Raw genomic sequence first — 22,552 nt, 5'->3', positions numbered from 1 at the left:
ATACATACATATATATGTGTGTGTGTATGCGTGAGTAAATAAAAGTGCACGTAAATAAACCATTAAATTATTCGTGTTCCCATCCAAAGAACACACATATATACATACATACATACATACATACATACATACATACATACATACATACATTCATACATACATACATACATACATACATACATACATACATACATACATACACACATACATACATACATACATATATATATGTATTTATGATATGGTAGTCATAAACGTTAATTTCGCCGGATCGTAGAACATACGAGGCTTCTAAAAGAAAGCGAGAAAATTTCCTATATACAGAGAATCGCACAAACCGACACACATAGACGCTGATATATATATATATATATATATATATATACATACGAGTGTACATATATATATATATATATTTATACATATACATACATATATATACAAATATACAAAGGCTAAGAGAAGAATTGAATTCTGTTATTTTTCAAAATGAATTTGCGAATGTTGGTATTTGTTACCTTTCTGTCTTTAGTTACGGTTTTGCACTCCATGATGCTTAGCACTGGACAAAAGGATCTTGTGGTAAGTTTTTAAAAATCTTTTTCTTCCTCCATCTTGTAGTTCTCAGCGCTGTCTATATATTCATTTATTTACTAGCAGTATCGCCCGGCGTTGCTCGGGTTTGTTTCGACCCTTTAGGATTGGAATTTTTGAAAAGTAAAAATTCTGCATTATGTAGTTTGTTATTCTCTTTAAGTGAACATTTTTCCGGTTGAAATACACCGAAAAATGGCGACACAGCCGTCAGAAAAATCGTAAAAAAATAGGTAATTCATAGAAAAAAAGCACCTTTTTGATGTAAATAATTTTTGGTGTTAACATGGTCCGATTTGAATTCTTTCTTCTACGGAAGGAAGAGCAAGCCTTCTTCTAACATACTCTCAATTTTGGTCAACTTGCGTCGAAGGGTCTCGGAGGAAATATTATTAGTTGAAGGCTACCAAACCTACCATACACAGACAACGTCAACTTATATATAGAGAGATTTATTTACGTACGAGTGGAGGCGCAATGGCCAAGTGGTTAGGGGCAGCGGCCTCACGGTAACCGGTTCGCGCTTTCGATTCCCTGACCGGGCATCATGGCTTCAGTCCCACTGCGTGGCAACTTGGGCAAGAGTCTTCTACTATAGCCTCGGGCCGACCAAAGCCTAGTGAGTGGGTTGGCAGACGGAAACTGAAAGAAGCCCGTCGTGTATATACATATATATATATATATATATATATATATATATATATATATATATAGGTGTAGGAGTGGATGTGTGGTAAGTAGCTTGCTTACCAACCACATGGTTCCGAGTTCAGTCCCACAGCGTGGCACCTTGGGCTAGTGTCTTCTACCATAGCCTCGGGCCAACCAAAGCCTTGTGAGTGGATTTTCTAGGCTCTTTGGGAGAATATTAAAAAGCTGTGGGCCCTTGAAACCCAGGCTGTTGCGGTAACTGGACCTGAAGCGCGATGGCGTTGCTGGGACCTTTGCACTCTGCAGTGTCATCCCGTTCGGTCATTGGTGTAGCTTTATTTATTTATTTATTTATTTATTTATTTATCTACATACCAGTGGAGGCGCAATGGCCCAGTATTTAGGGCAGCGGATACGCGGTTGCAGGATCGTGGTTTCGATTCCCAGACCGAGCATTGTGGGTGTTTATTGAGCGAAAACACCTAAAGATCTTGAAGTGGGTGACGGCGAAACCTGCTGTATTCTTCCATCGCAACTTTCTCTCACTTTTTCTTCCTGTTTCTTATTTCTTTATTGCCCACAGGTGGCTAAACATAGAGGGGACAAACAAGGAGAGACAAACGGATTAAGTCGATTACATCGACCCCAGTGCGTAGCTGGTACTTAATTTATTGACCCCGAAGGATAAAAGGCAAAGTCGACCTCGGCCGAATTTGCACTCAAAACGTAACGTCAGACGAAATACCTATTTCTTTACTACCCACAAGGGGCTAAACACAGAGAGGACAAACAAGGAGAGACAAACGGATTAAGTCGATTACATAGACCCCAGTGCGTAAATGGTACTTAATTTATTGACCCCGAAAGGATGAAAGGCAAAGTCGACATCGGCGGAATTTGAACTGAGAACGTAACGGCAGCCGAAATACTGCTAAGCATTCCGGCCGGCGTGCTACCGTTTCTGCCAGCTCACCGCCTTTTTTCGCGTGGAGCTTAGCTGTTTCGCTCATAAACACACACATCGCCCGGTCTAACTCTATGATAATTGAAATTATTTGACTAAAAACCAAGATACTTTTACTAAACAAATTTATGAACAAAAATAAAAATAATGAATGAACCTTGAAAATTTAAGGAATAAAATACGAATAAAATATACGAAATAAAAATTAAAATAATAAACGAGACAAAAGTTAACTTATATATTTGTGGTTCTTTCCCGGCGAAAATTAATAATGGCTATCTCTTGCGAATAACGTAGAATCCACACTTGATAATTCCGAATTAAGGGAAGTAATTATGTATTTATATCAATGAAATTTTGAGAGTTCACTTTAGTTCCGTTAATTTGAATGCCTCATTCCTGTGGCTGGGAAGTAATCTTCCCAAATCTCTCTATATATAAACGGCAGTTTGTCTGTGCGTTTTCTGTGTGTCTGTTTTCTCGTACCCTCACTCTGACCACGGCTTTCAACCGATTCTGATGAAACTTGACACACACATAGCCCAATGTCATAATTCAAAACTAACGCAGCGAAAATTTTGAAAAGTTCCCCCAGTTCTGAAAAAAATCGATAAATTCGACATGGGGTCGAGAATCAGAAACCCAAACCACAGACCGTCTGGGGACGCAACTCCACCTTTTTTAACTCTCAAAAAAAATTTACCATCATTTTTTTTTCCATTTTTCTGCTATTTTTTGGCTATAACTCTCTAAAAATGTTTTATAGTTATTTCCCTTACAAACCTGAGCAACGCCGGGTGATACTGCTAGTATATTATAAAGAGCAGTATCGCCCGGCGTTGCTCGGGTTTGTTTCGGCCCTTCAGAATTGGAATTTTTTAAAAGTAAATATTTTGCATTATGTAGATGTTATTCCCTTTAAGTGAACATTTTTCTGGTTGAAATACAACGAAAAATGGCGACACAGCAGTTTGTTACCAGTTTATGGGGATCTTCTTCTGTCATATGTTGTGTTGGGTGCTAATGTTCCATTCCAGTTTCCTATTCAGGTTAGGTTTATCTTCTATTATGTGTGTAGCTTCTGTAATTTGTCTAATTGTTGCGTCTGTTCTATGTGTGGACAATATTTTAGCTTCTATGTTTTTGAGAGGGGCCCCCGTGTTCCTGCTCGGCGTGCTGGTACAGAACCGATGAGCTATTTTCTTAGTAAGAAGAGACACACAAATAAGAAAGAAGAAAGCAAAGGACCACTAATGAGGTCAGAGAAGTGTGACGAAAGAACTCTGGCCGAAATAAGATTAAGATTAATGTAAAAAGTAAATAAGGCTGAAGCAAAGTAACACCAAACATTTATTGGCTAAACTGGCAACATGACCTTTCCTAAATCGAATAGTCAGAAGGAAACTAATCACCTTCCTTGAAGAAAATGACTTGCTGCCTGACACCCAACATGGTTTCCGACCAGGAAGAAACTGCCTAACTCAGCTCCTACAACACTATGACTGGGTGCTGAAACGACTGCTCAACCACTCAAATGTGGAAGTCATATATCTCGACTTTGCAAAGGCCTTTGATAAAGTCGATCATGGAATGATATGTCACAAACTGCGTGATCTTAGCATAGTTGGAAAATTGGGAGAATGGCTTCATGACTTTCTGAAGGATAAAAGCCAGGTGGTAGTAGCCAATGGGGCCACTTCCATTAACACGCAAATAGTGAGCGGTGTTCCGCAAGGCACTGTTTTGGGACCACTACTGTTCATAATGGCCCTCTCAGACATGCCCTCAGTCACGCAGAGAGCCATGATCACAAGTTATGCAGATGATACAAAAGTTTCACAGGCAATACAGAACCCTGAAGACACTAAGCACCTGCAATGTGAGCTGGACAAAATATACAAGTGGGCTGAAAAGAATAGCATGCAGTTCAATGCTGAAAAGTTTCAAGCCTTATGCTATCAGCATGCAAAACTAAATGGAATGCCCAATAAATACACTGGACCTGGAGGGATTGCAATCCCAGAAGTACAATCAGTGCGAGACCTGGGTATTTACATGAGTGATGATGCAACCGTTCGTGTGCATGTTGCTAAATTGGCAATGAAATGTAGGCGGCTGACCGGATGGATTCTTAGAACCTTTAGAACAAGAGATCAGGAAACCATGATGGTCCTCTGGAGGACACTTGTCCTAAGCCACTTTGACTATTGCTCTCAGCTATGGTCACCATCCAGTGTCAATCACAGAACTTGAGGCGATCCAACGAAGCTACACGAAGAAGATAGCCTCTGTGCAGCATATAACTACTGGAAAAGACTCAAGAGATTAAGACTCTATTCCTTAGAGCGTAAGCGAGAAGATATGCCATAATATACATCTGGAAGATCCTAGGACTTGTCCCAAACTTTGGCATCGAGAGTTACACAAATGCTAGAACTGTGTGCCACTGCATAGTGCCAAGGACTCCAAATTTGACTTCAAGATGTAGGACAAGATACTGTGATAGCTTGGGCTTCAGAGGTCCACAGCTCTTCAATATCCTCCCGAAGAACCTAAGAGACCTGCATGGGGTGGATGCAGATGTCTTTAAAATGAAACTGGATCTCTTCTTGTCAGGTATCCCAGATGAGGGCAGCTGCATCGAACTCTCTCATGCACCAAATGGCAATTGCTAAAAAGCATTCGTGAAATAAAATCATGTAGCAACACCAAATGGTGGTGCCCCAGCGTGGCCACAACTCGTGCGCTGAAACTAGATAAAATAAATATATATATATATACAAGCAGTATCGCCCGGCGTTGCTCGGGTTTGTAAGGGAAATAACTATATAAGCATTTTTAGAGAGTTATAGCCAAAAAATAGCCAAAAATGCATTAAAATGGGAAAAAAATGATGGTAAATTTTTTTTAAATCGTTGACTCATCGTAGACATTTTTAGAGAGTTACTTCTCTTATATAATAGCGAAAAAATGCATTAAAATGGAAAAAAATGATGGTAAATTTTTTTTTTAATCGTAGACTCATCGTAGACGCGCACTAATACCCAGAAGGGCTCGATATGAATCACGACTATAAGATACCCGGTTTTGGTTAAACTGCACCGCAAAATGTGGGAGTAGTTAGGAATCTAAATCGTTGGAGACAGACACACAACTTGACTTTTATATATAAAGATATCTTTACTCTTTTAATCTTTTACTTGTTTCAGTCATTTGACTGTGGCTATGCTGGAGCAGTGTCTTTAGTCGAGCAAATCGACCCAGGACTTATTCTTTGTAAACCTAGTACTTATTCGATCGGTCTCGTTTGCCGAAGCGCTAAGTATGGAGACGTACACACACCAGCATCGGTTGTCAAACGATGTTGTGTGGGGGAGAGGTACAAACACAGACACACAATCACACACATACATATAATACATATATTTTTCAGTTTCTTAGAATAAGTACTAGGCTAACGAAGAATAAGACCTGGGGTCGATTTGCTCGTCTAAAGGCGGCGCTCCAGCATGGCCGCAGTCAAATGACTGAAACGAGTAAAACAGCAAAACAGTTCACCAATTTTTGGAGTTATTTTAAAATTTGCTGTGTGGTAAGTATCTTGCTTACGAACCGCATGGTTCCGGGTTCAGTCCCACTGCGTGGCGCCTTGGGAAAGTGTCTTCCACTATAGCCTTGGGCCGACCAAAGCCTTGTGAGTGGATTTGGTAGATGGAAACTGAAAGAAGCCCGTCGTATATATGTATATATATGTATGTATGTGCATGTATATGTTTGTGTATCTGTGTTTGTCACACCAACATCGCTTGACAACCGATGCTGGTGTGTTTATGTCCCCGTAACTTAGTGGTTCGGCAAAAGAGACCGATAGAATAAGTACTAGGCTTTCAAAGAATAAGTCCTGGGGTCGATTTGCTCGACTAAAGGCGGTGCTCCAGCATGGCCGCAGTCAACTGACTGAAACAAGTAAAAGAGTAAAGAGTAACAGCTCACATGTAACGAAATACTCTTCCAGAACCTTCGACGACTAAGCGAAGGGCAAATTTTCAATCACCGGATCATGCTGATTCCAAAAAGGTATAATGTGTCAATGTGGGGCAAATGAAAGCTGAGATACGGTGGGTGAGGTCAGATATGTTTCTTTATTAGCCACACAGGGCTGCACACAGATAGAACAAATTACAAGGTAGAGCTTTTCTTTTGAAGGTATTAAAAAAAAAAAAAAAAAAAAAAATGAAGGGGAGGTTCGATCAAAAGGGATCGTAAAAGGAGAGAAAGAGGACAAAAATAAGGGGGTTAAAAAAAAAAAAAAAAAAAAAAGGGGGGGAGAGGAAGAAAAAAATGATCAATAGGGATCGTTATCACAGAAATGTCAATATGAAGTGTAAAGGGGAGGACAGGTGAGGTTTACCCGTGGAAAGAAAAGCCTGCGGAAAAGACCACGGTAACCTCGGTCAATGAAGTCACATTTTATATTTCTTTTTTTTTTTTTTTTTTTTTTGCAAATAAGCAACTCTCTGTTTTTGATTTTTTGGGTCATAGGACTATGCTCAAGGTGGCTTCGTCATTCATACGTGCCATTCTTGCTACATTCACCCATCTTTTTTTAAAACATTCGCTAGACAAAACTTGCCTCTCTACTCTCACTTTCCTTTTCAAGTGGTACTTGAAGAAGTTGATGAGAGATTGACCAGAGAGGAAAGTGTTTGTCTCCAATCCTTTCAGACGCGTCCACCAGATACATTCTTTCGCCATAGCCACAAGGATGATGAAAATAGCTCTTCCTTCCCGTTTGAAGGAAGGAGGCGTGACAATATTGACGATAGACTCAGCTGATAAACCGACTCGTCCCACACGTGACAGCAGTTGTTCGACACAAGCCCACAGGTCGGAAATTGTTGGACACTGAACGAGTGCGTGCAGAACGGTTTCGTCGCTCTGACCGCATCTCGGGCAGGTCGGCCCCGTGTTTCTCGAGCCGTGTCTGTAGAGCTTATCCCGAACGGGTAGCGCTTCTCGGTAGCACTGCCAGGCCAGGGATCTCTGGAAGTTGTCCATGGGCCCTGGCCCGAAAGTCGTCCCGAACAGGCGGGTCAGGTACTCCTCGTCGACGTCCAGGTTCGCCCCGAGCTCGTCGTCGTACCTCCCCTCCACTAAACCCCTATAGAATGCTTTGGTTGTGTTGAAGTCACTTAAGGTCGACCCAGGACGGCAGAGTTGCTTGAGAGCAACGCGACACTCGCGGTGCCATTCGCCCTTCCTCGGCCTCTTTTTGATCCACGACTGCAGTTCGGTCATGGAGACGAGCTGCGGGAAAGCGTGCCTCACAAACGGCGACCACACCTGTTCACCGTCGTCTACATAGAGCCAGAGATGTCGCAGTCTCAGCGCGTGTCTGCGCATCATCAACCACGGCATGCCCAGCCCTCCTTTTAACGGGTGTTGACAGCAAATGGATCGCCTGACCATCGGGACGCATCCTTTCCACAAGAAGCGAAAGAGGATGCGTTGTAGTTTGGTGGTGGTAGGGTCGGGACAAGGTACGACGGTCAGGCGGTAGTAGATGACGGACGCGATGTACGTGTTCGCCACCTCCGCTCGACCTTTTAGGGACAGTTTCCTCTCGGCCCATTGCCGGGCGAGAGTGACCACCCTACTCGTTATCTCGTTCCAGTTCTTCTCCACTTGGAGGTCCGGACCAAACCAGACCCCGAGCAACTCAACCGGGCCGTCGGTCCAGCGTCCCACGACGGAGGCGCTGGTGGACGGCATGGGCTTGCTTCTCCAGGTGCCTAGTCGCAAGCCCACTGACTTTTCCCGGTTGATTTTCGCTCCTGTCACCGCTTCGTAGTTTTTCAGTGTCTCGCCGACCAGCTCGATGTGCTCGTGGCTTGACACTATGACGGTGACGTCGTCCGCGTATGCAGACACGCTCGTCCCGCATCCCAATTCTCGCGGGATGCCCCTTAGAGTCGCCAGCTTCCGCAGTAGTGGCTCAAGAGTCAATACGTATAGAAGCGCCGAGAGGGGGCATCCCTGACGGACCGAACGTGCAATGTCGAAAGGTCTCGATAGATGTCCATTTACGCGAATTACCGAACGGATGCCTCTGTACAAGGCAGCTATCCAGCCGCGGAAGACGGGACCGAAACCAGCCGCTCTCAGGACTGCCTCCAAGTATCGATGGTCTACCCTATCAAAGGCTTTTGATTGATCCAAGTTGATCAGGGCCCCACCCATGCCAGGTTCGTTAACTACCCTGTCTATGATGTAGCGCATCAGATGGAGGTTGTCATGGATGGTCCGGCCTGGCACGGCGCATGTTTGCGCCTTGTCGACCAGTTTCTCGATGACAAGCGCCAACCTCTTGGCTAGCACCTTGGCCAAAATTTTCAAGTCTGCATTAAGCAGAGTGATGGGCCTAAAGTTATCTATTACATTTCCCTTGTTTAGATCTTTCTTCAGCAGTGTTACGGCTCCTCGGCTCACAAAACCAGGAATGCTCCCGTTTTGCTGCCAGTTGCAGTACACCGCCGCCAAGAGATCTCCAAACAAGTCTGGCATACAATTGTAAAGCTCGTAGGGTAGACCATCCAAACCCGGTGATTTGTCCCTCGAGCATTCTGCCATCGCTTCCCGCACTTCCGCCGCCGTGATGGCACCTTCGCAGCACCCTGCCTTTCTTGTCGAGAGTCGTGGTAGGCTATGTAGGTAGGCACTGAAGTCCACCCTACGTTCTTGCCCTCCACTCGTTCCGAACAGTCGGGCAAAATGCTGCTGAAAGGCCTCACACATTTTACTTGGCTCGAGCAATTCGCGCCCCTGTTCATCTACCAGTGACCGAATGGTGGCTTTGTTGCCCTGTTGCGCCTCTGCCACCCGGGCCTCTCTCGCGGCTCCAACACCTTCGTTCCTTAGAGCACGCATCCTAGCTCTGACAGCACATCCTTCGTGTTTGGCGTTGAAGTGTTGGTCGAGGGCCAACCTCGCCGCCAAAACGTCGGATGCGATGCCGCTTCTAATTGCCTCTTCTAGCTTCTTAACTAGCTCACCCTCTACTCTATTTCTATCTATGGCTAGTGCTTTGCTGTACCTAATCGCTTCTGCTTTTACTGCTCTCTTGAGGGCAAACCACCATTTGTTGTTGATGATGGCTCCCGTCAAAGCCCTCTTTACTAGTGTGCTAATCCGGTCTCTGAAAACTTGTCTCGATGGGAAAGACGCGTTTAGTTTCCAGTATCCGGGACCCTGCCTAAGTGTCTTACCTAAGTCTAGCGTACATGTCACAAGTTTGTGATCCGTGTAGCTGACTATGTGGAATTGTGGACATCCTATGCTATCTCTATCTACTGTCCTACACAGTATCCTATCTAGATACGATCTCGACGACCCGATGCGGTTGCTCCATGTCCACGTTGGCGCATTCGGGTGGTCTAGTCGAAACCTGTCAGACAGTTGAAAGCGTCTGAGCAGGTCTCTGAGGCATTTGCATCCCCGTCTATTCCTATCTCTACCCACGTAGTCTACATGCGTGTCCAAGGTAGCATTCCAATCCCCCACTAAGAGTAAAGGACGAGACGTTCCCAGAAAACTTCTAGACGTTGAAAGAAATCCGCCCGACCTGTTAAGGGCGGTGCGTAAACTGATACGAGCCGAAAAGCGCACCCATTGCTGCCGTCGACATCCAGGACGACCAGTCTACCCTCCGGGTCTACGAATATTGTCCTTACATTGAGATCCAGACTCTTGTGAAAAAGTACCGCGGTGCCACTACCGCCCATTCTCGGCAGACAGGGGGAAAAATAAATGTTGAACTGTCCGCCAAACATGGTCTTTAGGGCCCGCGGATTGTGGAGTCTGGTCTCGCTTATGGCTATGATTTCTAACTTATGTGACTTTATGTCATTTAAGAGGTACCCTTGTTTCCAAGGGGACCCCAAGCCACGCGCATTTACACAACCAATCTTGATCATAGTTCTAATGAATTAGAATACAGAGGGTTACTTACTGCTCGAAAGTTTTTGCTTTCTCCTCCGTTGGTTTGTCCTCGAGAAGATCCCAGTACAGTTTCTTTGTGAGATATTTTTGGCATTTACCAACCGCACTGGGGAAAATGCCTTTGAGTGTGTGGTGCAGACTTTTGGAGATGTGTATTATTTTGATGTGGTCTGGTGGTGTTGTGTATGGGTGTGTTGTTTGTTTTTATGTCATCTTCTGTTATGTTTGTTTTTGATTGGATGTATTCCATCAAATTTGTGTTTTTGGTGTCTATGGCTGTGAGCATGTTTGCTGTATATGTTTTTGTGGTGTTGGTGTGGCTGTTGTTTGCGTTGGGTTTTGAAATGTCTTCGGGAGATGTATTTCCCCCTGCTTTGTTCGTGTTTGCATTTGGTTTGGTTGTGTTTCTGCTCTTTATTTTCCTTCTTTTTGTAGCTATTTGCCATTCCTCACTGGTTTCGTCTTCCGACGAAATTTCTGAGGAATCAGAAGGGGGTAGGGGCTTCTATGTATGTCTGTGTAAGTGGTTGTGTTGTTGTTTTCGTTGTTGTTGGTTGTTGAGTGTTTGTGTGTGTTGAGTGCGGTATAAGGGATGGGGGATCAGTTTGTGTGTGTTTTCTTTGTTTTTCTGTTCCTTTGGGTTTTGCTGTTGATGGTAGTGTTGGTATTTTTCCAGGTGTCGAGTGGTTTTTGGTTGATGACGGATTAGCTTGGTGTGCTTCTCTTGTCGTCTTCTGTGTTGATGGTGGTGTGGGTAGTAGAGCTTTTTTTCCGGAGTGCTTTGGTTGTGGTAGTGGTTGTTGTTGTTGCTCTTGTGTGCAGTGGTTGGGCACGTCTTTTTCAAGTGTGTTTCGCTTCCACACAAATAGCAGCGTGGTCGCCTGCCCTCTACCACTATATAGAGTTTGTAGCCTCCTGGCAGTTCTATAGCGGTGGGTATCTTCTCTCTTGCTGCTTCATCCAATTGAAGCAGGAATTCGATTGATTTGCCCACATAGTCTTTCTCTCCTAGAACCGCGATTTCCAGGATGTTTGTCTCTGACATTGTCTCTGACATTTCAAAGCAGATGGCAGAGACCACCCATTGTGTTTCGACATCAAATGGTATGTTTTTTATTTGGACTTTCGTGACCCTTTTGTTTAAATAGACTGGTATCATTACCAAGTCGTCCGAATGTAGCTCCAATGTGGAAAAACGTTTTGCTAAACTTTCGTTGAGGAAACGTACTTGGACTGTACCAAATTTGTTTCCCCAACTGATATATTCCTAGGAGTCCCATACAGGACGAAGGCATTTATCGATTTTTTCCTGCGGTGCATTTTCTGTTCTTCTTGTTTTTTTGTTTATTACTTTATAAATTATTGTTTTTTTTTGCGTGTTTTCCACGATGTGTTGTGGAATATGAAGGTGCAATTTGTCTCCTTCTTTGGAGAAGAGTGCCTTTGTGCGGTTTATCTCTTGTGTGGTGAATGTTACAATTGTTCTTTTTTGTTTTGTTACGTCCGCAAAATTCGTTTTGAATTTGGCAGTAGAAGTGTTAATTGTGGCAGTGTTAATTGAAGTCATGGTAGTGGTGTGTTGGGTTGGCGGTATTAGCAGCAGAAGGCTTGGATGTAGCATTTGACGTCGTAGTAGTGGTGTTGGTGTTGGCGGTGTTGTCTTTGGTAGGCGGCTTTGTGCCAATTTCGTTGTTGTTGTTGTTGGTGGTGATGGTGGTGGTGCTGGCATTCATGTTTTCGTTTGTATTCATTTTTGAAATCCCTTTCTCTGTCCCTTTATCATCAACAAGTGGTGTGGGGAGTGAGGGGAAATCTAAGTTAATGTCTTTGGTCGCGGCGATGGTGAATGCGACGTTAGATTTGTTGTTGTGTTGTTGGTGGTGGTGATGGTGGTGACAGGTGTTCACGCTGCGATGTTTAGCAGCTAGTGGTAGCAATAGTGTTTTGCTACCGTTCTGCATGACTGGCGGGCTAGCCACGTGGTTTCTAGTTGCCATTTTCAAAATGAAAAATGGCTAAAAAACCCACGAAGTTTTGAAAGTTTTTTTGTAATTCGCCCATACAGGGGCGGAATTCTACGTGAATAATTCTCAGGTTTTTTAGTGAATGAATTTGCACAACGATTAAAACAAATATTTGACAACAAGGAGTTTTAAACATGTAAAAGTTGCCAACTTACTTGGAGCCGAGATAGATAGATAGATAGATAGTAGATAGATAGATAGATAGATAGATAGATAGATAGATAGATAGATAGATAGATAGATAGATAGATAGATAGATAGATAGATAGATAACTTTCTTCATTGGCCACACAGGGCTGAATACAGAGGGGACAAATACAAATGTAGAGCTTTTCTTTTCGAAAATGGAAAAGAAAAAGGAAAAAAGGGAACAAATGTAAAATTCCGATGAAAAGGGATCGTGTCTCACAGAAGGAGCTTTTTTAACAAGTAAGAAATAAGATTAGGTTCATCCGTGGAAAGAAAAGCCTACAGAAAAGACCACGGTAACCTCAGGTAAACACATGAGAGCAAAGTGCTATCTCTCTCTTTTTTCGATTTACAGGATCATGCTCAAAGTGGTTTCGTCACTCGCGAGCACTATCTTTGCTACATTCACCCACCTTTCTTTTTTAAATTTCACGAGAGAAAACCTGCCTCTCCATTCTCACCTTCCTTTTCAAGTGGTACTTGAAAAAGTTGATGAGCGATTGGTCAGAGAGGTAAGTGTTGGTCTCTAATCCTTTCGCTCGAGTCCACCACGCACATTCTTTCACCATGGCCACCTGTACGATGAAAACAGCCTTGCTTTTCCGGTCGAGGGAAGAAGGCGGAGCAATTTTCACGATAGACTCGGTCGACAGGCGGACTCGTCCCACACGTGACAGCAGCGTTCGGCATAAGCCCACAGGTCGGAAATTGTTGGACACTGCACGAGTGCTTGCAGAACGGTTTCGTCGCTCTGACCGCATCTCGGGCAAGTCGGTCCAGTGTGTCTCGAACCGTGCCTGTAGAGCTTATCTCGAACAGGTAATGCTTCTCGATAGCATGCCAGGCCAGGGATCTTTAGTGATTGTCCATAGGTCCCGGCCCGAAAGTTGTCCTGAACAGGTGGGTCAGGTGTTCCTCGTCGACGCCCAGATTCTGCCCGAGGACGTCGTCGCACCTCCCCTCCACTAATCCTCTATAGAATGCCTTTGTTGTAATGAAGTCGCACAAGTTTGGCACCGGATGGCAGAGTTGCTTGAGAGCAACGCGACACTTGCGGTGCCATTCGCCTAGTCTCGATCTCTGTTTGATCTACGATTGTAGTTCGGCCAAGGAGACGAGCTGCGGGAAAGCGCGTTGCACAAAAGGTGACCACACCTGTTCACCGTCGTCTATGAAGCGCCGGAGATGTCACAGTCTCAGCGTATGTCTGCGCATCATCAACCACGGCATGCCTAGCCCTCCATTTAACGGGTGTTGACAGCAAATGGATCGCCTAACCATCGGAACGCTTCCCTTCCACAGGAAGCGGAAGAGTATGCGTTCCAGTTTGGTGATGGTAGGGTCGGGACCAGACACGACGGTCAGACGGTACTCGATGACGGATGCGATGTACGCGTTCGCCACCTCCGCTCGACCTTTTAGGGATAGCTTTTTCTCAGCCCATTGCTGGGTGAGAGTGGCCACCCTAGTCGTTATTTCGCCCCAGTTCTTCTCCATTTGGCGGTGATCTGGCGGAAACGTTAGCACGCCGGGTGAAATGCTTAGCGGTATTTCGTCTGTCGCTACGTTCTGAGTTCAAATTCCGCCGAGGTCGACTTTGCCTTTCATCCTTTCAGGGTCGATTAAATAAGTACCAGTTACGCACTGGGGTCTATATAATCGACTTAATCCGTTTGTCTGCCCTTGTTTGTCCCTTCTATGTTTAGCCCCTTGTGGGTAGTAAAGAAATAGGTACTCGATGACGGATGCGATGTACGCGTTCGCCACCTCCGCCCGACCTTTTAGGGATAGCTTTCTCTCAGCCCATTGCTGGGTGAGAGTGGCCACCCTAGTCGTTATTTCGCCCCAGTTCTTCTCCATTTGGAGGTCCGGACCGAACCAGACTCCGAGCAATTTAACAGGTCCGTCGATGGAAACGCTGTTGGACGGCATGGGCTTGCTTCTCCAGGTGCCGAGCCACAAGCCCACTGACTTTTCCCGGTTAATTTTTGTTCTCGTTACCGCTTCGTATTCTTTTAGTGTCTCGCCGACCAGGTCGATCTGCTTGTGGCTCGACACTATGATAGTGACGTCGTCCGCGTATGCAGACACGCTCTTCCCGCATCCAGGCTCTCGTGGGATGCCCCTCAGCGTCGCCAGTTTCCGCAGTAGTAGCTCAAGAGTCAATACATACAGCAGCGATGAGAGGGGGCATCCCTGACGGACCGAACGCATGATGTTAAAAGGTCTGGATAGATGACCATTTACGCGAACTACCGAGCGGATGCCGCTGTATAAGGCAGCGATCCAACCGCGGAAAACTGGACCGAAACCAACCGCTTTAAGGACAGCCTCCAAGTAGTGATGGTCTACCCTATCGAAGGCTTTTGATTGATCCAAATTCATCAGGGCTCCACCCATGCCAGGATCCTTAACTACCCTGTGTATGATGTAGCGCATCAGATGGAGGTTGTCATGGATACTCCTACCCGGCACGGCGCACGTTAGATAGATAGATAGATAGATAGATAGATAGATAGATAGATAGATAGATAGATAGATAGATAGATAGACAGACAAACAGATAGATGGATGGCTAGACAGACAGATGGATAGATAGATAGATAGATAGATAGATAGATAGATAGATAGATAGATAGATAGATAGATAGATAGATAGATAGATAGAAAGATAGATAGATAGATAGATAGATAGATAGATAGATAGATAGATAGATAGATAGATAGATAGATAGATAGATAGACAGACAAACAGATAGATGGATGGCTAGACAGACAGATGGATAGATAGATAGATAGATAGATAGATAGATAGATAGATAGATAGATAGATAGAATAGATAGATAGATAGATAGATAGATAGACAGACAAACAGATAGATGGATGGCTAGACAGACAGATGGATAGATAGATAGATAGATAGATAGATAGATAGATTCGCCATGACTGATCGCTAGCCGCTAAACCTTTTTTATTTTCTCTCCCTGATTATTTCTGCGTTCTTTTCTGCTGAAGATCGTTGGCTCGAAACGTAAAAAAGACTTTCTCACTTCCCGAGCGTTAAATTAATACATCTGTTTGTCGTTTGCACACACGTCTTCGTCTTTTTTTTTTTTTGTAAGGTATAATATGTCAATGTAGACCAAATGAAAGCTGAGACACGAGGAAGGGGACAGACAGAATGATGCATCTATTATAATAGATTGTACACGAGTGTGTGTAAACCTGTTTCTCTATATTTCTTGCAGGAATACCTCGTACAGTATAGATACCTGCAGCCTAACGCCACAGATGCACAATTACAAAGAGCAATAAGGTAAGGATTGTATCAAAATAATAATAATAATAATAATAATAATAATAATAATAATAATAATATTAATGATAATAATGATAATAATAGTAGTAATAATAATAATAATAGTAATAATAATAACAATAACAATAATAATAACAACAACAATAACAATAATAATAATAACAATGATAATAATAATGATAATAATAATAATAATAATAATAATAATAATAATAATAATAATAATAATAACAATAACAATAATAATAATAATAATATATAATAATAATAATAACAATGATAATAATAATGATAATAATAATAATAATAATAATAATAATAATAATAATAATATATAATAATAATAATAATAATAACAATGATAATAATATGATAATAATAATAATAATAATAATAATAATAATAATAATAATAATAATAATAATAATAATAATAATAATAATAATAATAATAATAATAATAATAATAATAATTAATAATAATAATAATAATAATTTAAAACTATATGGCAAAGATGATGAAGAGCTTGAAGGACTCTTACATACTGTGAAAGGATTCAGTGATGATATCGGGATGGATTTTGGCCTTGAAAAGTATGCCAAAGCCACTTTTAAGAAAGGGAAATTGGTAAAGTCAAGTTCAATCGAATTAGATGTCGAAACAGTAATAAAGGAACTTGAGCAGGAACAAACCTATAAATACTTAGGAATAAATGAAGGCTCAGGTATCCAGAATGCAACCAGGAAGGAGAAGGTTAGGAAGGAATGTTATAGAAGAGTTCGAACAATCCTGAAGTCTGAGCTGAATGCATATAATAAGGTGTTAGCCATACATTCCTTAGCAGTCCCAGTTGTTAATGCAAATTGACATAAAAATCCGTAAGCTGCTGACTTGTAATAAGATGCACCATCGAAAGGCAGACGTGGATCATCTTAACCTTCCCAGAGCTCGGCGATGTCGAGGTTTGATCCAGCTTGAACTTACATACAAAACCACCACAATCGGACTGGCTAAACCTTGAAACAACCAGCGATTGAATGCTAAAACTTGTTGAAAAGCATGAAACACCGAAAAAACTTCACTCTATTCTGAAAGAAAGCAAAAAATCCGCTACTGATCTCTGAGATATCCACCAGATTGATCAGGCTGAAGGAAATGCGCCAACTGCAGCTGCAAAGAAAATAAAATTAATTGCAAAGACAAAAGCGCATGAAAAATTAGCTAGCAGATGGGAACAGAAACCTCTGCATGGCAAGTATGTGGCCCGTAGCAAACGAGCTGATGTCGACCAGAAACACACGCACCAATGGTTACGAAGCTCAGGGCTAAAAGCGGAGAGTGAAGGCTTCATATTAGCTGTTCAAGATCAAAGCTTATTAACTCGGAACTACCAAGCCAATGTGATAAAAAATGGAGCTGACCCAAAATGCCGATTCTGTAACGATGAGATTGAAACAATAGACCACCTAATCTCAAGGTAAGTCTTAGCACCTGTCGGATATAAAGCAAGACATGACAGAGTCGGCCAGTATTTGCACTGGACAATATGTCGGCATTATAAAATCAAAACCGCTGACAAATGGAATAAACACCGTCCTGAAGCTGTGACTGAGGGAGAAAATGTGTCGATTCTATGGGACTTCCGCGTACAGACCGACAAGACTATAAAAGCTAATAAACCGGATCTTATTATAAAACATCAGGCGACTACAGTACCAGTGATTGTGAGATCTCTAGGAATGATAAAAAAAGGTACTGAAACCTATTTGAAAATGATACCAGACTTACTATCCCTACAGAAAGTGCAAAAAATCGTGTTAGCTGGAACGGCTCATGTACTGAGAAGAGCATTAAGGCTGTGAAAACAACATCCATTCATGAATTTATTCATTTAATAATTTTTTTTAAAACATATTTTACCTGTGAATTCGCATGTGTAATCTGGGAATGCATACAATGAGCTTCTCTGCCCTAGGTGTACGGAAAATACCCGGCGAGAAACGGAAGAAAATTTGAAGAAAAAGAAAAAAAAATAATAATAAAATTAATAATAGAGGCAGTAGCAGACAGTGGCTTTCATGGCTTCTGATCTTAACTGATTGGAAGTGTTATCATGTACATTGTTTTGTCTTGGTATAAAAGTTGGGCTACAGCAAATATTCTGCTCAATACCACATATTTGCTTGTCAGTTGTTTGACCTTAACCAGTTGAGCATGTCCCTTAGTGGCTGACGATATGTGCATCTCTGATCACGAGCAGAAGTAGTGGGGAACATCATAGCCATGTGTTGAGAAGCAGTCTTCACCTTTGGAAATATGGGTGGTTCGTTCAACATCCTTCAACAACCCTCATTCAGGGACATTTTGAGCAGGATGGGCTACTCGACCAGAAGAAAATTCTAACTGGGCCCCACCTGCAAGGTCATGCGCTGTTTATCTTTCTATTTGGTTGATTAAAAATGTAAGTTCAAGTATTTATTGACCTTGATGAATTCTTTTCCATGAAACCACCTCAATTCTGGGAAGAGCGTATTTTCAAGTTAAAGGAAAGATGGAGACGCATTGTGCAATAAAATGGTTTATATTTGGTTGATTAAAAATGTAATGTCAAGTATTTATTGACCTTTTTCTTTCCTTTAAAAATTTGCGTGAACTTTCAGGACAACCCATTAGTTTTAAAGTGACGCAGTCCCTGATCTCGTAAGGAGAAAAATAATTAGTCCTAATGTCTTCACACAGATTTCAACGGTACCTGCAGACTAATGGTGTCTGGGTTCATCGGCACATGATAATCTTAGCTTGAGATGGCAGCACTTGATCTTGCCCGAGGTATTGGGTTGTTCGGAAAGTTCGTGCCAATTTTTAAAGTAAAGAAAAAGGTCAATAAATATTTCCCTTACATTTTTAATCAACCAAATATGAACCATTTTGTTGCACAATGCGTCTCCATCTTTCCTTTAACTTGAAAATACCCTCTTCCCAGAATTGAGGTGATTTCATAGCAAAGAATTCATCAAGGTATCTCTTTATATTTTTACCATTAAGACTATTCTGCAGAGACCTGAATAAGTGAAAATCCGAAGGAGCAATATCTGGTGAATATGAAGGGTGGGGTAACACATCTCAGCCAAGCTGCAGCAATTTTTGTTTGGTTCCCAAAGCATCAAGTGCCGAAAATGAACTTTCTTATTTTCCATTTTAAAGGGTTACAAAATTAACACATGTTATAGGAACATAAACCTTCTTCCACGAAAATATAGCTTAAACTGTGCTCTAAATGGAGGTGTAGTCAAATCCTATTTTATGGACTCAACTATGTTCTAAAATAAGTCGAAAGGTAAGCTACTATAAATCGGCAATCGGCCCACAACTGCGTCCCTATGGCTCTCGAACTAGGGAACTAATCTCCCCATACAGCCTTTAACGGTACCTGCAGGCTAATGGTTTCTGGGTTCATCGGCACATGATAATCTTAGCTAGAGTTGGCAGCACTAGGCCTTGCCCGAGGTATATAGTTTCAAGGTGTCACGCAGTTATTGATCAGTTAAAGAGAGAAGCAAGTTGAAATTCCTCCGAGCACGGCTTTAATTTTCATCATTTCGGTTCGATACGTTAACGACCTGCAGAGCTCTGGGGTCGAAGTAATCGCCTTACTCGCTCTCACGAAATTTCTGGCCTTGTGCCAATATTTGTAATCCATATTTAAATAGATTTTGTGTTGGTTCTACTTTTTTTATTTAGATTCTTTCAACAAAAATTCAATTTGACAGTAACTGGCATATTCACACAAGAAACACGAAATTTTATGAACAAAAGTCGATGTGGATTTCCAGATATCCTCCCTGAGGAATATTCGTTATGTGAGTACACTTATACTTCATTCTGCGAAGGCCTGCTTTACGAAACCTCGACTTTATAATAAACTAGCTTAAGGTGACCTGCTATACGCGCGGGTGAGGGTGTGGTTGTTACTTTCTGTTGCTTCCTTTCTGTTTCTAATCGCCACATTCTCCCCCTTTGTTTCTCTCTCCTTTCTCTCTCACTTTCCCACTCTCTTACTCTTCCTTTCTCTCGGACTCTCCTCGCTTTCTCTTACTCTCTATCTTTCTCCATTTATCTCTCTCCGATTTATAAAAAACAAAAGATCATGTGTAAGTTGAGAAAGAAAATATTTTGAAAGATCAATCATAAATATCAGGCAGTGACAACGGAAATCACGCTTGCCTTTTGTACATGCCACTAGTTGAGCGATTAAAAATAAGGAAAAAAAGGATTTCTTTATTAAATTTAGTATTTAATTTGGGAATTTTTCGACGATTGACTATGCAAATGAATGCTCTAAACATGGGCTACATGCAGCTGTAAATTTCTTGCAGAAAAAATGAAAACTGTAAACAATAAAAAATATGTAATAATGAGAATTTTTTTTTTCAAGTTCAAATATCTTGCCTTAATTTTCAAAATTTCGAACCCATTTTCCGCGCTTAAATTACAAATCCACTTACACTTTACCATGTTGAAAATTTGATTGAAATCGGGCCAAAGGTGTCCAATCTAGACCCCCAGGTGGCCCCAAAAATCAATGAAATCCCCGTTTTCACAGTAAAAAAGCAACCACTGTAGCACCCCAAAACGTCTCCCAATCAATTTCTCACCTCAAGTTACCCCCTTCAGTAAATTTCAATCCCTTTCCAGCCCCATTTAGACCCCTTTTTACATAAAAATCTAATTTGTATCAACGTTCACCTTCTTCATTTTATAAATAGAGACTAGCTTAAGGTCACTCGCTCTACGCGTGGGTGAGGGTGTGTTTGTTACTTTCTGTTGCTTCCTTTCTGTTTCTTATCGCCACATTCACCCTCTTTGTTTCTCTCTCCTTTCTCTCTCAGTTTGCCACTCTCTTACTCTTCCTTTCTCCCGGACTCTCCCTCGTTTTCTCTTACTCTCTATCTTTCTCTATCTGTCTATCTCACGTTTATAAAAAACAAAAGATTTTGAGAAAGTTGAGAACGAAAATATTTTGAAAGATCAATCATAAATATCAGGCAGTGACAACGGAAAGGTCTGCTTCAAGGCGGACAGCAAAACACTAACATTTAAAAGGGACAGACGAACTTGCGAGCTGAATAAAAATTTAAAAATATTAGAAACCAAAGTTTGAAGGGATAGAATCTGTGGATAGTAAACTCACCATGGCTGGCATTCAAAACTTCTTAATGACGGACAGTAACGTACTGGCTGTTTAATAGCTAGCGCAAAATTTTGAACTTGATGGGGTTTTTTCAGCGCACGAGCTGTGGCCATGCTGAGGCACCGCCATTTGGTGTTGCTACATGATTTTACTTCACGAATGTTTTTTAGCAATTGACATTTGGTGCATGAGAGAGTTTAATGCAGCTGCCCTCATCTGCACCTCCTGCCGTGAAGTTGGTTCATCTGGGACACCTGACAGAAAGAGGTCCAGCTTTATTTTGAAGACACCTACATCCACCCCATGCAGGTCTCTCAGGTTCTTCGGGAGGATATTGAAGAGCTGTGAACCTCTGAAGCCCAGGTTATTGCAGTATCTTGTCCTACAGCTTGATGGCAAATTTGGAGTCCTTGGCACTATGCAGTGGCGCCCAGTTCTGGTATTTGTGTATCTCTCGATGCCAAAGTTAGGTACAAGTCCTTCCAGGATCTTCCAGATGTATATTATGGCATATCTTTCTCGCCTACGCTCTAAGGAATAGAGTCTCAATCTCTTGAGTCTTTCCCAATAGCTTATATGCTGCGCAGAGGCTATCTTCTTCGTGTAGCTTCGTTGGATTGTCTCAATTCTGAGATTAATTTGACACTGGTTGGTGACCATAGCTGAGAGCAATAGTCAAAGTGGCTTAGGACAAGCGTCCTCCAGAGGACCATCATGGTTTCCTGGTCTCTTGTTCTAAAGGCTCTAAGATTCCATCCGGTCAGCCGCCTACATTTCATTGCCAATTTAGCAACATGCACATGAAAGGTTGCATCATCACTCATGTAAATACCCAGGTCTCGCACTGATTGTGCCTCTGGGATTGCAATCCCTCCAGGTCCAGTGTATTTATTGGATATTGCATTTAGTTTTGCATGCTGATAGTACAAAGCTTGAAACTTTTCTTTTGTAAAAGCAAATTCCTAAACACCAAGTTTTGAAGTGATTCTTTCTCACGACAGTAGACTCACCAGGCAGGCATTCAAAACTTCTTCATGACGGACGGCAAGACATTGGCGATTTGAAGGCTGGCGCAAATTTTGTAGCTTGATGTAACGTAGAATTTCTAAACACGCCCTCTCTTGTAAATTTTAATCCCCTCCAGTCCTTTTTAGACCCCTTTTTACAGAAAAATCCAATTTGTATCAACGTTCGCCTTCGTCATTTTATAGATTAGACTAGCTATTTTGACCCGTGCTTCGCTCTGGCTTTGGTGGTGGTGTTGTCTCCTTTTCCCTTTCTTCTTTTGTTCGTCTTCTTTGCCTGGTTCTTTTTATTGTCCTCTTCTTTTTCTTATTTTTTATTTTTTATTTATCTTCTTTCTGTTCTTCCACTCTTTCGCTTCTCCTTCTCCTTCTCCTCATCTTCATAGCTGATGGCATCCCCAAAAAAACCCACGTGTGCCTGCGATTAGAAAGAAGCCTTCTGTAGCCTTATCTCCAAACCCCAAATAATTGAGTCGGGAAGACATCAAAATTGGTTTTAATTATAAAAATCTATTCTAACTACATGTTAAATAGCATAAAAAAATTCAGAATACAAATTGGTAGAAAAATATGAAAGAATTAAGGAGAGAAAAAAG

The 22,552-nt window shown here is 42.0% G+C and overlaps 1 protein-coding gene across 1 annotated transcript in view; it reads left to right on the top strand.

Annotated features, from left to right (window-relative positions):
• The first annotated feature begins 272 nt into the window (after positions 1 to 272).
• The window catches only part of LOC115230861 (50 kDa hatching enzyme-like), a 31,698-nt gene continuing 9,418 nt past the window's right edge, over positions 273 to 22,552 (top strand). The window contains exons 1-3 of the mRNA XM_029800977.2: positions 273 to 582; positions 15,670 to 15,737; positions 19,482 to 19,600. Of these exons, the coding sequence (XP_029656837.2) occupies positions 490 to 582; positions 15,670 to 15,737; positions 19,482 to 19,600 (280 nt within the window). The 5' untranslated portion in view covers positions 273 to 489. The remainder of the gene's footprint in view (positions 583 to 15,669; positions 15,738 to 19,481; positions 19,601 to 22,552) is intronic.

This window comes from Octopus sinensis, unplaced genomic scaffold, assembly GCF_006345805.1.
Source record: "Octopus sinensis unplaced genomic scaffold, ASM634580v1 Contig16581, whole genome shotgun sequence".
Taxonomy (NCBI): Eukaryota; Metazoa; Mollusca; class Cephalopoda; order Octopoda; family Octopodidae; genus Octopus; species Octopus sinensis.
Note: the sequence above shows the minus strand (reverse complement) of the source record. Positions and strands in the feature narration are given on the sequence as shown.